The sequence below is a fragment of the Orycteropus afer genome, unplaced genomic scaffold (genome assembly GCF_000298275.1).
Source record: "Orycteropus afer afer isolate SDZICR_OR568_19922 unplaced genomic scaffold, OryAfe1.0 scaffold00530, whole genome shotgun sequence".
Taxonomy (NCBI): Eukaryota; Metazoa; Chordata; class Mammalia; order Tubulidentata; family Orycteropodidae; genus Orycteropus; species Orycteropus afer.
Genome location: NW_006922117.1, coordinates 45,514 through 59,682, shown reverse-complemented (window position 1 = coordinate 59,682; position 14,169 = coordinate 45,514). Strand labels below are relative to the sequence as shown.

The window sequence follows — 14,169 nt, the reverse complement described above, 5'->3', positions numbered from 1 at the left end:
AGCGAAGCCTGATGAAAGTATAAAAACATGATATTGAAAATTTGTTTCCTATAGATCAAAAATGGCAATTACACATTGTCGGCTATTAGAAGGAGTAAAGGATTATAGGCACACAACTCAAACAGCCAGTCTGAAAAATCTTTAATTTGTACACATCATTTGCTTAGAATATTTTAAACTCTGTGTTGAAAATACTACAGTTAAGCAAAAAATATGCAAATATTAGTAAAAATCTCAGGCACAATGCAATCTGTATCATCTGGCATTTTTAACTTGATGACTATGTTATAGTTGATTTATGTGAAAAAGGAAAAAAGAAATTTTGGATAGATAGCAAAATACTTCCTATTTTTAGATAATATTTTTATCAAAAGGAAATTATGTTGAATCACTTAAAAATACAGCCAGGATCAAATAATTCTCTCCCTCTTTTATTTTTTTTAGCAATTAACTTATGTATTAAAAAACAAAAACAAAAAAACTTACTGTCCTTGAGTCATTTCCTTCATTTCCTACTCATAGAGACCCCTCCTTGGATTTCCGAGGCAGTATCTCTACTGAAGTAGATTGTCCAACCTGCCTTCCAAGGAGTGGATGGTGGGTTTAAACTGCCAGCCTTCTGGTTAGCAGTCTAATGCCTTAGGCACTACATCACCAAAGCACCCTAACTTATGTATAGACATAATGTAATTGTCCCAGTTTGTACATGGTATGGTCTACTCTCCAGGAATTAAAATTTTTATGAAAATGTTGTTGTTCTGTGCCATTGAGTTGGACCTGACTCATAGTGACTCCTCCTTGGGTTTCCAAGGTGGTATCACTACAGAAGTAGATCGCCCAAACTTCCTTCCGAGGAGTGGCTGGTGGGTTTGAACCACCAGCCTTCTGGTTAGCAGTCAAGTGCCTTAGGCACTACGCTACCAGAGCTCCTTATGAAAGTGTACACATCTGAAATTAATGTATTTCACTAGCATATCAGTATTTATTTTGAATATGTTTGCATTTTCTTATATACAAAATATTATACATGCTACTAAAAGACATATTATGTGATAAGCTTTTCCTTTACCAAATTTTTTTGCTTATAGTAAATACAGCATTGAAATAATTAGTTTAGTATTTTAACACTCTAAAGTGGTCTTAGTTCAATTTACATTCACCATTTTGAGAGACAGTCATAATATATTAGCATTATGAAGTAAGAGATACTGAGCTAATGAATAATAATTATATGCTGAAAACAATTTTATTTCAATTACACCACAAAGTTAGGTGTCTTCTGTAACACAAATATTTGGCCTATAACATATTTTCCCCCAATCCTTCTATTCAAAATTCACTAACCTTGTCCTAAAGTTTGTAGGATGAGGATGTCCATCATATAAGGATAAGTAGTCATATTCTTCTTCTAGAGCAAATGATTGAAAAACGATTTGTATTCTATTTCGTTCTTCTGCTATTATTACCCACGTACAGTTTGCACCATTTGGATATCCATATGGAAAACCAGGGCTTTCTATAGTGCCATTAAGTCCTTTTAAAGTTCCACCACATGTATAAATAAATCCTGCAACAAAAGACAAATAAAGATATATTAATATTATACATAGTATATGAAACAAGAACAATCTGAGACATTGGTTTTTAGTCTTTTGTTTTTCTAAGCCACACATTACAATAATTTTATGGAATCAAATAAATGATCTAAATTTTTAAAAAAGTAAAACATACAAATACTAAAAGGATCATTTATCATAAATTTTGAGGATAATAATTACAAACCAATTAATGAAATAAAATCATATACATACATCTAGTTCATTACCTGTTACAAAATTCAATAGAAAAACACAATCCTAGAACATGCTATGTACCCTAAAGTACTTAACAATCCAATTGGGGAAATGTAAACAACATTAGCATGTATGTTGGGTCTCAAAGGATTATTACCCTTTTTCTTGGTAAAGGATGACATTTTTTTTTTTTTTTTTAAATTTGGACATCAAAATCTCTATCATGCAGACCATATGGTTTAGGAAAATCTATCCCATTCCATTTCCAGAAGAGGGATGTATGACTCAGACACATTAGAGTGAAACCTACAATTAAGAATATATTGAAAATATGGATGTGGGACAACTGACAGAAGCCATCTTTAGAATATTCTAAACACAACAGCACATAACAACAACAACATAAACACTAGTTATAAAGGACATCCACAGTATTGAGAGCATGACTCCTGGAGATACACAGAGAACTTCCTATGTGGCTTGAAGAATTAGTTTATTACTAGAAACCTAGGAACCTAGGATTAGCACAGTGGTCTGAGAAGATGGTCTCTATCAAGTATCTACAATAGCCTAAAAAAAAAAAAACCTGTTGCCAAGTCAAATCTGACTAACGGGAACTCCGTGTGTTTCCAAGTAGAACTGCCCCATAGAATTTTCTTGGCTATAATCATTACAGAAATAGATTTTCAGCACTTTCCACAGGCCCTCTGGGCAGGTGAGAAACACCATCCATCAGGTTTGTTGTTGAACACACAACTGTGTATGCCACCCCAGAATCTCTTAGACTAAACTACATGCATTAAAGTGGGGTTCGAGAGGAAGACAGCCAGAGTATTAGATGTTCTGATGAGAAATCTTACCCAGATGTTATTATCTACATGGTGGGCCTCACATGAAGTTTAAATAGTAGGAAGATGTACCTTCTTATGCGAGAAGGTTCCTGATGTGGTACACACCGGGCCTTTGTACAATTCAAACTTACTGTTTAAATGTGTCAATATATTAATTATGCAAAAGTGAAAGCATAAACTGAGATTTTTTTTTTTTTTTTTGTCACATTGAATGTGTCCTGAATCCCAGCGGACAATCTAATTTACTACCTATATTGCTAAAATTAATTAGATAGGGTTTTTTTTTTATTGTTTTGTTTAGTTGACAGCAAAATATTCATTATTGATACCAAAATTTCAAACTTTGCTCTGGTAGTATGTTGTAAGTGGCTGACCTCAAATATGAACTTATTCAACTTTGTTAGGGAGTATGATAGGCAGGACCATGCCAATCCTTGTGTTATAGGAACAAAGCATATAAGACTCTCACTATTGTGCCCACTGAAGCTACAGCATTAGAAAACTTGCTAGAGAAAAAATTAAGATATTGACGTATGTAGGATACTTGCACCCTTTAGTAACTTTAAAAAAGGAAAAGGCATTTCTTTTTAAACTAGCTAAGATGGGAGCCCTTTTTCCTGTAGCAACCAAGTCAAAATTAGTAGATAGTTTGCAATGTAAGGTCTTATGGGAAAATTCCTCTGCCCCTGTTACAGTCTATGAAGATTCTGATGTTGTGCATATGTTGTCAAGTGCAGGTGAGTGGCACCTCTCAAACCCACCAGCCACTCCTGGAAGGCAGGTTGTGCAATCTACTTCCATAGTGATACTGCCTGGGAAACCCAAGGAGGGGTTGCTGTGAGTCAGGTCCTACTGGCCTGGGCACAACAACAACAACAATTGTTTTCACCTGCCACATGGTAGAAGCCATTAGATTGAAGCTTAAAGAAAAAAGCAAAAGGTTAAACCTGCCTCTAGGAGACACAGTCCTTGACCTGAATTTAAAATCAAAGGCTATAACTCGTTGCCCTTGGAATTTACTGGAAGCAACCACTAAGCTTTTAAAGGTAATTGTATCTTTAAAGAACTCCCAGCACCTGACCCAATAATGATTGGTTGTAGGTAATTTATCATTTACCCACAAGGCATTTGGACATGGGGGAAAAGGACTTCATTCTACCCAAAGCATCTGTTTGAAACAGGATATAGAAAGATGGGATAGTTGGGATTTCTTATTTCCGGAAATAATATATATGTGGAAATCATATATATGTATATATAATATATAAATATATATTGTATATGTATATATAATATATAAATATATATTATACACACACACACACATATATATGGAAATTACATATGTGGAATATATATATATATATATATATATATATATATATAAGATACATATATATATTAGGTATGGTCCCCATATTCTTTTCATAAGCATAGTCTTTTGCGTAGGGAACTGCTTCCTGAACAATCGTGTACTTTAGAGTAGCTGATTCTGTTGGCTACAGTTGTGAGACAGGTGGCCCAGGGCTGTGTCAAATAGCTAAGATCCCATCCTCCTAGTCATATTTAATTCAGAGATTCTGCTCTTATATATCCATATTTGGCAAAGTCCTAAGGCTGGGATCTTCAGTATAAGATATGAAACATAATTGTTGTTATTACTTTTGCCATTTTAAAAACTTACTAAGAAGTTGGATCTGTTAAAAGTTTTTTAAAATAAATATTTATGTGTATTCATATATTTTTTGTTCATGCACCAAGAGTCAAATAGGGCATAAAATGATTTTCAAAAATGTGAAAAAAAAAAGAAAGAAAGGTGCCTTTTAAATTGCTTCTTGCAGAGCAATTACTTTAAAGCCTTAGGTTAATTAGCTATCACCCATTTCTATTAGTTTTCTGCCTGAACAGCTTCCAATTTGAACTTCATAACTAAAGGCAAGCTTGAATCCCTTCAGCTACAATATGATGTATAGGCTGTTTTATATATCTCAAGCCCCATAACACTGATGGTTTTAGAAGAAGACATATGTCCTCAAATAACATGCTCAGCTTTGTCCACCAATTCTTCAAGGGCCTGTTGAGTCATGTGTTTCAAATTCTTTCTCTGGGCTAATTAGGAATTACACCTATTTTTAAGCTTCCTTATCTTCAATCTTTAGTTTAGTTTATCTATAAATTTGATTAAATATCATATTATCCATAATAATAAAGTATTTTTCAGTAAGAGATTTAAAATTTTCATGACAAATATAATGCATATTTACAAAAAAAAGCAAATCAGAAGTAAAGAGAGTTTTTAAAAGTAAAATGATACCTTCCTTCACATCCATTTAATATATGTTACTTAATATATATATATTACATCCACTTAAGAGACACTGTTCACAGCTTAGGGCTTGTCTTTTCAGGTTTCTTCTTAGGCACCTACATGCACATAGATAATTCTAAGCATTATGTACAGTTTTCTAAAATGGAGTTAGTCATACTCTGCATATTCTTATGAATCTTTTAAAAAAATAATCCATACTGTTGAAGGTCTAAATGTATATTTCCATTATATGCTTTCTTAATGACCACATAACATTCCATGGTATGACTGAACTATCATTTATTTAACCATCCTCCTATTGATGACTTTAGCCTTTGTGGTTACAAAGTTTTAAAGGATAACATTAGGGATATGTCGTGTACACCCGTGTGAGATATCTTTAAGAAGGAATCCCAGAAATACTATTGGTGATATACTTATAGCTGTATTAACCTCAACAAGTATAAAAAACCTGTATCACCAAAGTATGAAACACATCTCACCCAATCTCAATATTGGCAACACTAGTTTTAATCAATTTTGTTGAAAGGCAGTAAGCGTTACCTTATTACTCTAATTTAAATGTCTTGATTATGATTGAGTTCAAATACCTTTTCATATTCATCGCCAATCATTCATAATTCTTTTATGAATTTGTTGTCTATATCTTTCACTCAATAACAACAACAACAACATCTTTCACACATATTTCATATTCTTGATGCTTTGCTTTTCCTCAAAAATCTTTCTAGGCCATGATTTCTTAGAATTCTGGTTAGTCAATGGGAATCCATACTTGCTTTTCATATAGATATAGGTAGGTATACATATACATCTAGATAAAGGTATAGACCTAAATCTAGATGTAAGTAAAGCTGTAGATCTATATATAGAAATAGGTATATAGCCAGATATAGATCTCTTTCTAATTAAAATAACTTTGCATTTTATTCATAGCTCATTGTTCTCAAAAACTTACAGCTCTTCATTCTCTTTATAGTACAGGAGAAGTAAAATCTCCTTTTCCACTCCTCTGATGATTCTCCCATACTGTTCATCTATTCATTATATGTGCTATCGCTTAGGGATAAAATGATAAACAAGAGATGATGCTAGCCTGTCTTTAAGGAACTAAGCACTAAAACATGAAAACAGATTGTTACTACAGAATGTGGTAAGTTCTTTTACCAGGGTAAGCACACTTTGTTGTGAGACCACATGGAAGTAAAGTTCATCTACAGAAATCAGTAGTCTTCTATAAAATTGCCATCATAATCTTCCATACATCCAGTCTTTGACAGTTTTGGAATGTCTTTATGTTGTATTTTTCATACCTCAATTATTAAAATTAAACAGATGATATTCTTCATTAAAATTATCAAAGATGTACGTGATTTGAGTCAAATTTCAACAAGTTTGCTTAACAAAATTTTTTTTTTACTTTATGTTAATATTTTACTTTTCCTCTATGATAGAGGATAAAACAATGGCTATTTGTATGGTATTTTTAATTGATGTTCTTGAAATTTCTTTAAAAAAAATAAAAGGCCCATGACAGAGCAATTTCACACTTGTATCTCTCTCACTCTCTTTATTTTTAATTAGCCTTCTTCATAACACCTTGCAATTGTATTTTGGTGCCCAATTATGTAGACATGGCTCTTGCAAAGATTATACATGACCTTCATTATCAAAACCAGTCACTTCTTTTTTTTTAATCCTCCTTATCATCTTTGTGTATTTGGCATTGCTAATGTTTCTTGCACATTTAGATATAGAATCCATCAGTTTTTGTATGCTTTGAAATAATAATTTAGTAATGATAATTTAATAATAATTAAATATTTAATTAAAATTATTATTAATAATAATCTATTTTCTATTTGGATATTCCAGTGACCCATCTACATTTATGGAAACAACATCATTTCCTAGCCACACTGGAGATTGTAATATGTTAAATGTGTATTTTTGTGTAGGTCTATTCCCACACAATCTAAATCAGCTTTATAATTAAATATTATATCTAGTAGAACATTTTTCTTCTTCAAGATGGGCCTGGACCTTTTTTTTAATACTTTGCATTTCCAAATAAAATTTAGTATGAATTTAACAATTTACAGAAAATAAAGAAGCATTGGGATTTTGATTGGTATTACAATGAATATATAGATAAATTCAGGGTAATTGACATTTTGAGCAACATACTACATATTTTTAATTAAAACTAAAAACATTATCCATGGTCAAAGAAAATAGTTGAAAAAGCAATCTAAATTTTATTTCTGTTCTTCTCTCATGAATGTGTATATGTCAAATTATTTGGGTAAATGTATTTTAGAAATGAAAGAAAAACATAGGTATAGTGTATTAAATTGAATTAAACTCTACTAAATACTTGTTGGGAGATCTGTTTGCACAGTGATTAAAGTATTTGGCTGCTAACAAAAAGATCAGCAGTTCAAACCTGTCAGGAGAAACATGAGACAGTGTGTTTCCATAAAGATTTACAGTGTTGAAGACTCTATGGGGCAGTTCTACTCTGTGGTATAGGGTAACTGTGAGTCAAAATAGACTCTATGGCAGTGGGTTTAGTTTTTGGGTTAAATATTTGTTCTCTGTCATGAGGAAACAAATGTAAAATATAACTTAATCTTATGTTGAAGATTTTATGTATGTTTCTTAAAAGGGCTTTTCCAGTCATTTTTCTCTTTTGGTCACTCTAACCAGTATTTCTCAGTGTTTTTCCTTAATATATATGAGGAACACAATGACTTCCAGTAAATGAGAGGAACACAGTCAGCTTTAGAACTCTGTTCTAAAGCTCATCCTGTAACACCCTAAAAATGAAAATAGATCTCAGATGGGTTCTCAGATGGGATAACTTTTCTATATATACTCATTGTAGAAAGCATTTGACTGTAAAGCTGAAAGATTTTGTTTTAGGCTGAAGGCTCACTAGCTGTCTCCAAAAATGTCCTCCCAGACCTAGAGTTTTTCCTGAATGAATATTCCATCTGTCAAAGTCAAAAATTTAGCTAAATGTTGTCAGAAAAGGAAATAAGCAATATAGAGTGATGAGTCTGTGCAACAGAGTGGGAATTGCAATAAAAAAATCTCACAGTCTGAGACTAAAAACTTCAGTACCAATGTTACCTCCTCTTAGTACATATCTTCATGTAACTCTGTCCAATAACAAGATGTATATAAAGGAAAAAAGAATATAAAACAGCCATTTGGAATAAGTTCTTTTTGACAATGAATATGAAGTCATTCCTCTTCAATTTGTCATTCTTGGAATAGTAAGCCATAAGATTTTCCAATGCAAAATGCCAATACCAGTCCATTTTGACTCACTAATGCCTATGATATGAATCTTCAAGCATTCTATTTCATTTTTAATGACTTCCAATTTTCCTTGACTCATACTTTATACATTCCATATTCAAAATTTTATTGGATATTTACAGCTTTTTCCTCTCATTTTGAGTCATGTAATATCAGAAAATTAAAGTCCCAAAAGGTTTATTCCATCCATGTCTTTAGTGTCTACTCCACTTTGAGGAAGCAGCTCTTCCCAAGTCGTATATTGAGTCCTTTCCAACCTGAGGTTCTCCTCTCCCAGAACTACATTACACAATGTTCTGTTATGTCGAGAATGAAAAATTGAAGAGTAATAGTGTTGCATTCAATATCAAAAAGAACATTTTGAGATATACTTGGAAATACAAACCTGTCAGTGATAGGATAACATCTATACCCTTACAAGAAAAGCCAATTAATATGATTAGTAATCAAATTTACATACCAAACAGCAAAGGGGAAGAAATTGAAGACTTTTACCAATTTTTCACAGACTAATCAAACATGCAGTCAAATTCATTGTTAATTACTACTAGTTTAATGGAAAGTTGGAAATAAAGAAGGATCTTTAGTTACAAAATATGGTATTGGTGATAGAAAGAATGTTGGAGATCAGATGACAGAACTTTCTAAGACCAACAACTTTTTCATTACAAGTATCTTTTTACAACAACATAAGCAGCAACTCTATACATTTACTTCTCTAGATAAAATACACAGGAATCAAATAGAATATATATGTGGGAAAAGATGATGGAGAAGCTATCACCAGTCAGAACAAGGCCAGAGGCCAACTGTGGAAAAGATAATCAATTGCTCATGGGTAAGTTTAAATTGAAGCTAAGGAAGATTTTAAAAATCCACCAGGGCCAAAGTCCATTCCACCTGTATTGAGAGACCATTTCAAGAATAGATTTGATGCAATGAACACCAATGACCAAAAACCAGACAAGTTATGGGATGACATCGAGGATAGTATACATGAACCAAGCAAAAGGTCATTAGAAAAATAGGGAAGAAAGAAAAAAACAACATGAATGTCAGAAAAGACTCTGAAACCTGCTTTTGTACATGGAGTAGCTAAAGCAAATGGAAGAACTGCTGAGGTGAAAGAGCTGAATGGAAGATTCCAAAGGGCGGCAAGAGAATACAAAATAAAGTGTTATTGTGAAATGTGCACAAAGTGCACTCAGTATTTCTGAAGCTGAAAGAACTGAAGAAAACAAATTCAAACCTCCAATTTCAATATTGAAGGATTTTATGGGCAAAAAACTGAATGATACAGGAAGCAAGGAAAGAAGATGGACGACACAGAGTCACTGTACCAAACAAAATTGGTTGACGTTTAACCCTTACAAAGTTAGAATATGATCAAGAACTGATTCTACTGAAGGAATAAGTCCAAGCTGCAGTGAAGGCATTGATGAAAAACAAGAGTCCAAGAGTTGATGGAGTACCAATTGAGAAGTTTCAACAAACTGATGCAATGTAGGAAGCACTCACTTGTCTGTGCCAAGAAATTTGGAAGTCAGCTACCTGGCCAATTGACTAAAAGAAATCTATATTAGGGTGCTTGTCTGGTTACCTAGTGCTGCTCTGACAGGAATATACCACACATGGGATGCCCTTAACAAACAAGAGTTTATTCTCTTATAGTTTGGGAGACTCGAAGTCCAAGTTCGAAGTGCCAGGCTCTAGGATCTGTATGAAAGCCCCTTGACCTTAGGTTTCAGCTCTGCCTCTTGCTCCTAGCCCTTTGAAGCTAGAGGCATCTCTTCACTCAGGCAGCTACTGGCTGCTGAGGCTAACAAGCCCAAGGTTGACAAATAAAATGGCACAGTCCCAATGTTACCAAACCATACAGCAGGCCATTAATTCAAGTCCATTTTAAATCTCAAGGTCAGCAAAGCATGGCTGGCTGGTGAACAATGACACAGCTACATGCAGGGTTCAAGTGTGCCATAAACTAGAGACTGTTCCCCAAAGCTTCTGCTTATATACAGGAAGCAGACCACATCCCTCAGGCAGCTACTCAGCTGTTCACAGTAGATTCCACCATGGAGTTGATTACCAGTCTCATCATGGGGAATACTACATCCAGCTTCCCAGTCACTCAGTCAGGCCTAGCCAAATTGACAAACAAACTTAACTACCACAGTGTTGGCAAAGCATATTGAATACAGCACGGATTGTCAGAAGAATGAACAAATCTGTGTTGGAAGAAGTACATCCAGAATGTTCCTTAGAAGTGAGGATGAGACTTCATCTCATGTATTTTGGTCATTTTATCAGGAGAGACAGTCCTTGCAGAAGGACATAATGTTTGGTAAAGTAGATGGTTGGTGAAAAAGAGGACGACCCTCAAAAAGATGGATTGACACAGTGGCTGCAACAACAGGTTCAAAGATAGCAATGATTGTGAAGATGAAACAGGATGGGGTATTTGTTCTGTTGAAGAAAGGGTCACTATGAGTTTGAACTAACTCACTGGCATCTAATAACAACAACATCTGCAATAAGAGGAATTATACATAAGTTTCAAATGTTTAACAGCCCCAAACTTGGTATGCTTTTCATGGTTACCTCCAGAATGTACTGATGTTTAATTTCTGGGGCAATATTAATGCTAATATTTACTTCCTAGCATCCACTTAGGAGCTCTGGTAGCATAGTGGCTAAGGCACCTGACTGCTAACCAGAAGGCTGACGATTCAAACCCACCAGCCACTCCTCGAAAGGAAGATGGGGCAATCTACTTCCGTAGTGATACTGCCTCGGAAACCCAAGGAGGGGTTGCTATGAGTCGGGTACAACTCGACGGCAAATAACAACAACAACAGACAACAGCATCCACTTGTTATTTTTCAATGGTTGTAGGAACCAACTTGTTTCTGATATGTTTTTTCCTTTAGACTCTGATAATTTAGGTAATTATAGATTTGTCAGGTCCAGGGGCTATCCTATCTTTTTAAGGTAACCGTGTTAGTTTATTCTGATCCATATATATTGATTTAATTGTGTAATTATGAGAGGAAAATCTGATTTCCACTCTACTTTGCATTTTCTAGGCAATTCTCACTGTAAACTCCATAGTATTCCTAACATGTTTTCTTTCCTATCGGTATAAGGCATGTGTCTTAAAGTAAAACAACAGAAGGCAACAGGAGTTGCTGCGACCAAAATAGCCTTTAATTCTGAGATTACTATTTTCCTAGAGCACATTTTATTTAATCCTGGAAATAAGCTTTTATGATAGATACTACTATATTCCTAATTCATACATGAAGAAACTGAAAAAAGTAAATGTTAGGCAACTTAAATTTGTCAGTAAACTGGACTATAAACCAATCCTATTTTACTCTAAAAGCTACAAATTTAATCCATAAAGCTCTAATAGTGTATGTCTCCCCTTTTGTATCTCTAAACTATTTCCATATTCAAAATATCTGATTACTATTAAATGCATTCTATTGTACATATTTATTTTAATAATCTAAGTAAGTTATTATTGGGGAGCTCTGGTGACATAATGCCTAAGACATTTGACCGCTAAGCAGAAGGCTAGTGGTTCAAACCCACCAGCCACTCCTTGGAAGGAAGATGGGGCAATCTACTTCCATAGGGATGTTTTTGTTGTTGTTAAATGCCGTCCAGTTGGACCCAACTCATACGACCCCTCCTTGGGTTTCTGAGGCAGTATCACTACGGAAGTAGATTGCCCCATCTTCCTTCCGAGAAGTGGCTGGTGGGTTTGGACCACCAGCCTTCTGGTTAGCAGTCAAGTGCCTTAGCCACTATGCTGCCAGAGCTCGGAAAGCCAAAGAGGTGTTGCTATGAGTTGGATCTGAGTCAACAGCAGTGAGGTGTTTTTTTTTTTTTTTTTAAGCTATTATTGGGTTCTTCTAATTATGTGATTTCAAATCCTTATTCTGATAGGAAATAAAGTCTGTAGGGCCAAGAAAATCAATTTTGCAGCATTTATAATGCATTCAAAATTTATAGATATGATATTTCAAGCTTTTGTACCTTTGAACCTTTTTATATTTGAGTCAATTTCCCTTATATATTTTAGGAAAAATCCAATATAGACTCATTAAAAAGAAGGCATCCTTTAAATATTCAAAAAGAATACTTCAATAGTAGAAAAGCAAATTTGCAAACAAACAAACAAACAAAACAAAAAAAATAGATGTTTACTTAAGCTGTACCTAAGTTTGAAAAATTGAACAGGTATGTAATGAAGTATGTCAAATATAACTGAACATATTCTAACAATTCTAAGCCACACCTAACTTTAATGCTGCTGCCTCAAATAACTTATTTTCAAAAAGTAGTTTTTCTCCATAATTTAAACAAAAGTGCTTCAAAACCTTAATCATTACACACCTTATTCACAAGTGTTTAATGTTTAACCTTGGGTAGATGATACCCTGCTTTTTTAAAGACTATGTTAATCATAATTTCTTAATTCATGAGAATCTATCCAGGCTAGGAAAATTAAGGCTGATTTCTTATCTTTTGAATCTAATGGCTCATATTCTATGTTACTTCTGCAATGGCACTGGTTGGAAGACTCCTGTATATCTAACCATCTGTAAAATCAACACAAACTTTAGCAAAAATGGCTAAAATTAACTTTTTCAGAAAACTTGTATTGTACTTGAGCCCATTTCTAGGGCCACCATCTCAATCCATCTTGTTGGGGGACTTCCCCTCTTTCATCAACCCTCCACCTTACTGAGCATGACATCCTTCTCCAGGTGACCAAAGTCCAACAATATGAGGAGTGTTGGCTGGGAAGAAAAAAAAAAAGGCTAAACTTCACTAACAATAATAGAATAAGTGGTGCTGTAACTCAAACTATTCCTGTCCCTGTTCTCAGATCTTTAGTAGTCATGAAAAGCAGCAACCTCAAAACCACAGAAGCTACTAAAACCTGCAGTCTTGCAGGAATCAGAGGGACTAGACCAGGTTTGGAAGACCTTAAAAAGTCCTTTTTCCAGAACATTACCACTATTTGACCTATTTCAGCTCCCTGGAAAACCTCATCCACTGGGTATTCCTGTTATTTGATCTGACTTGTATATCACTCCATGACTAAAGCCCTGCCCCCAGATAATGCATTGAAAACAATCAGCAACAATTGTTTAATATCACAACTGTCAGAAGTTATAATATCAATTGCAACAAACAATAATCTGTTCAAAATCTTAAAACGAAGATATGGGGAAAAACATTACCATAAAGAGCTTTGAGCAGCTCCAACATATCTCTGGAGATGTAGAAGGCTGTGTGTATGTACAGGGTTACGTGTATACCCAATATTTGACAGACCCCCAATATCTTACCTATGGATGGCTTGCACAGCTAGGTCCTAATCAGGAAGTGTAAACTAAGTCAAAGTTGCATATTGCTGTAGTGTCAAATTTGAACACAAACACATATATACAGAGCCCATCTGGAGTGGGGGAAGACGTATTGGCTCAAGCTATTTACGGGAATATCTGAACAATCATTGTTGTTAGGTACCGTTGAGTCATCCCCGATTCACAGCGACCCTATGCACAGCAGAATGAAACACTGCTTGGTCTTGCACCAGCTCCAGGATCTTTGCTATACTTGAGCCCATTTCCAGGGCCACCATCACAATCCAGCTTGACTTCCCCTCTTTCATCAACCCTCCACCTTACTGAGCATGACATCCTTCTCCAGGGAATGGTCCTTCTGACAACATGACCAAAGTAGGTGAGATGAAGTCTAGCCATTCTCGCCTCCAAGGAGCATTCTGGCTACACTTCCTCCAGGACAGATCTGTTAATTCTTTTAGCAGTCCATGGTATCCTCACCATTCTTC

General features: G+C 34.6%; 1 protein-coding gene across 1 annotated transcript in view; it reads right to left on the bottom strand.

Moving 5' to 3' along the window:
* CSMD3 (CUB and Sushi multiple domains 3) overlaps positions 1-14,169 on the bottom strand; it is a gene marked incomplete at its 5' end in the record, with an annotated part of 1,439,134 nt that overhangs the window by 1,421,075 nt on the left and 3,890 nt on the right. The window contains one exon of the mRNA XM_007955674.2: positions 1,345-1,567. Within this exon, the coding sequence (XP_007953865.2) occupies positions 1,345-1,567 (223 nt within the window). The remainder of the gene's footprint in view (positions 1-1,344; positions 1,568-14,169) is intronic.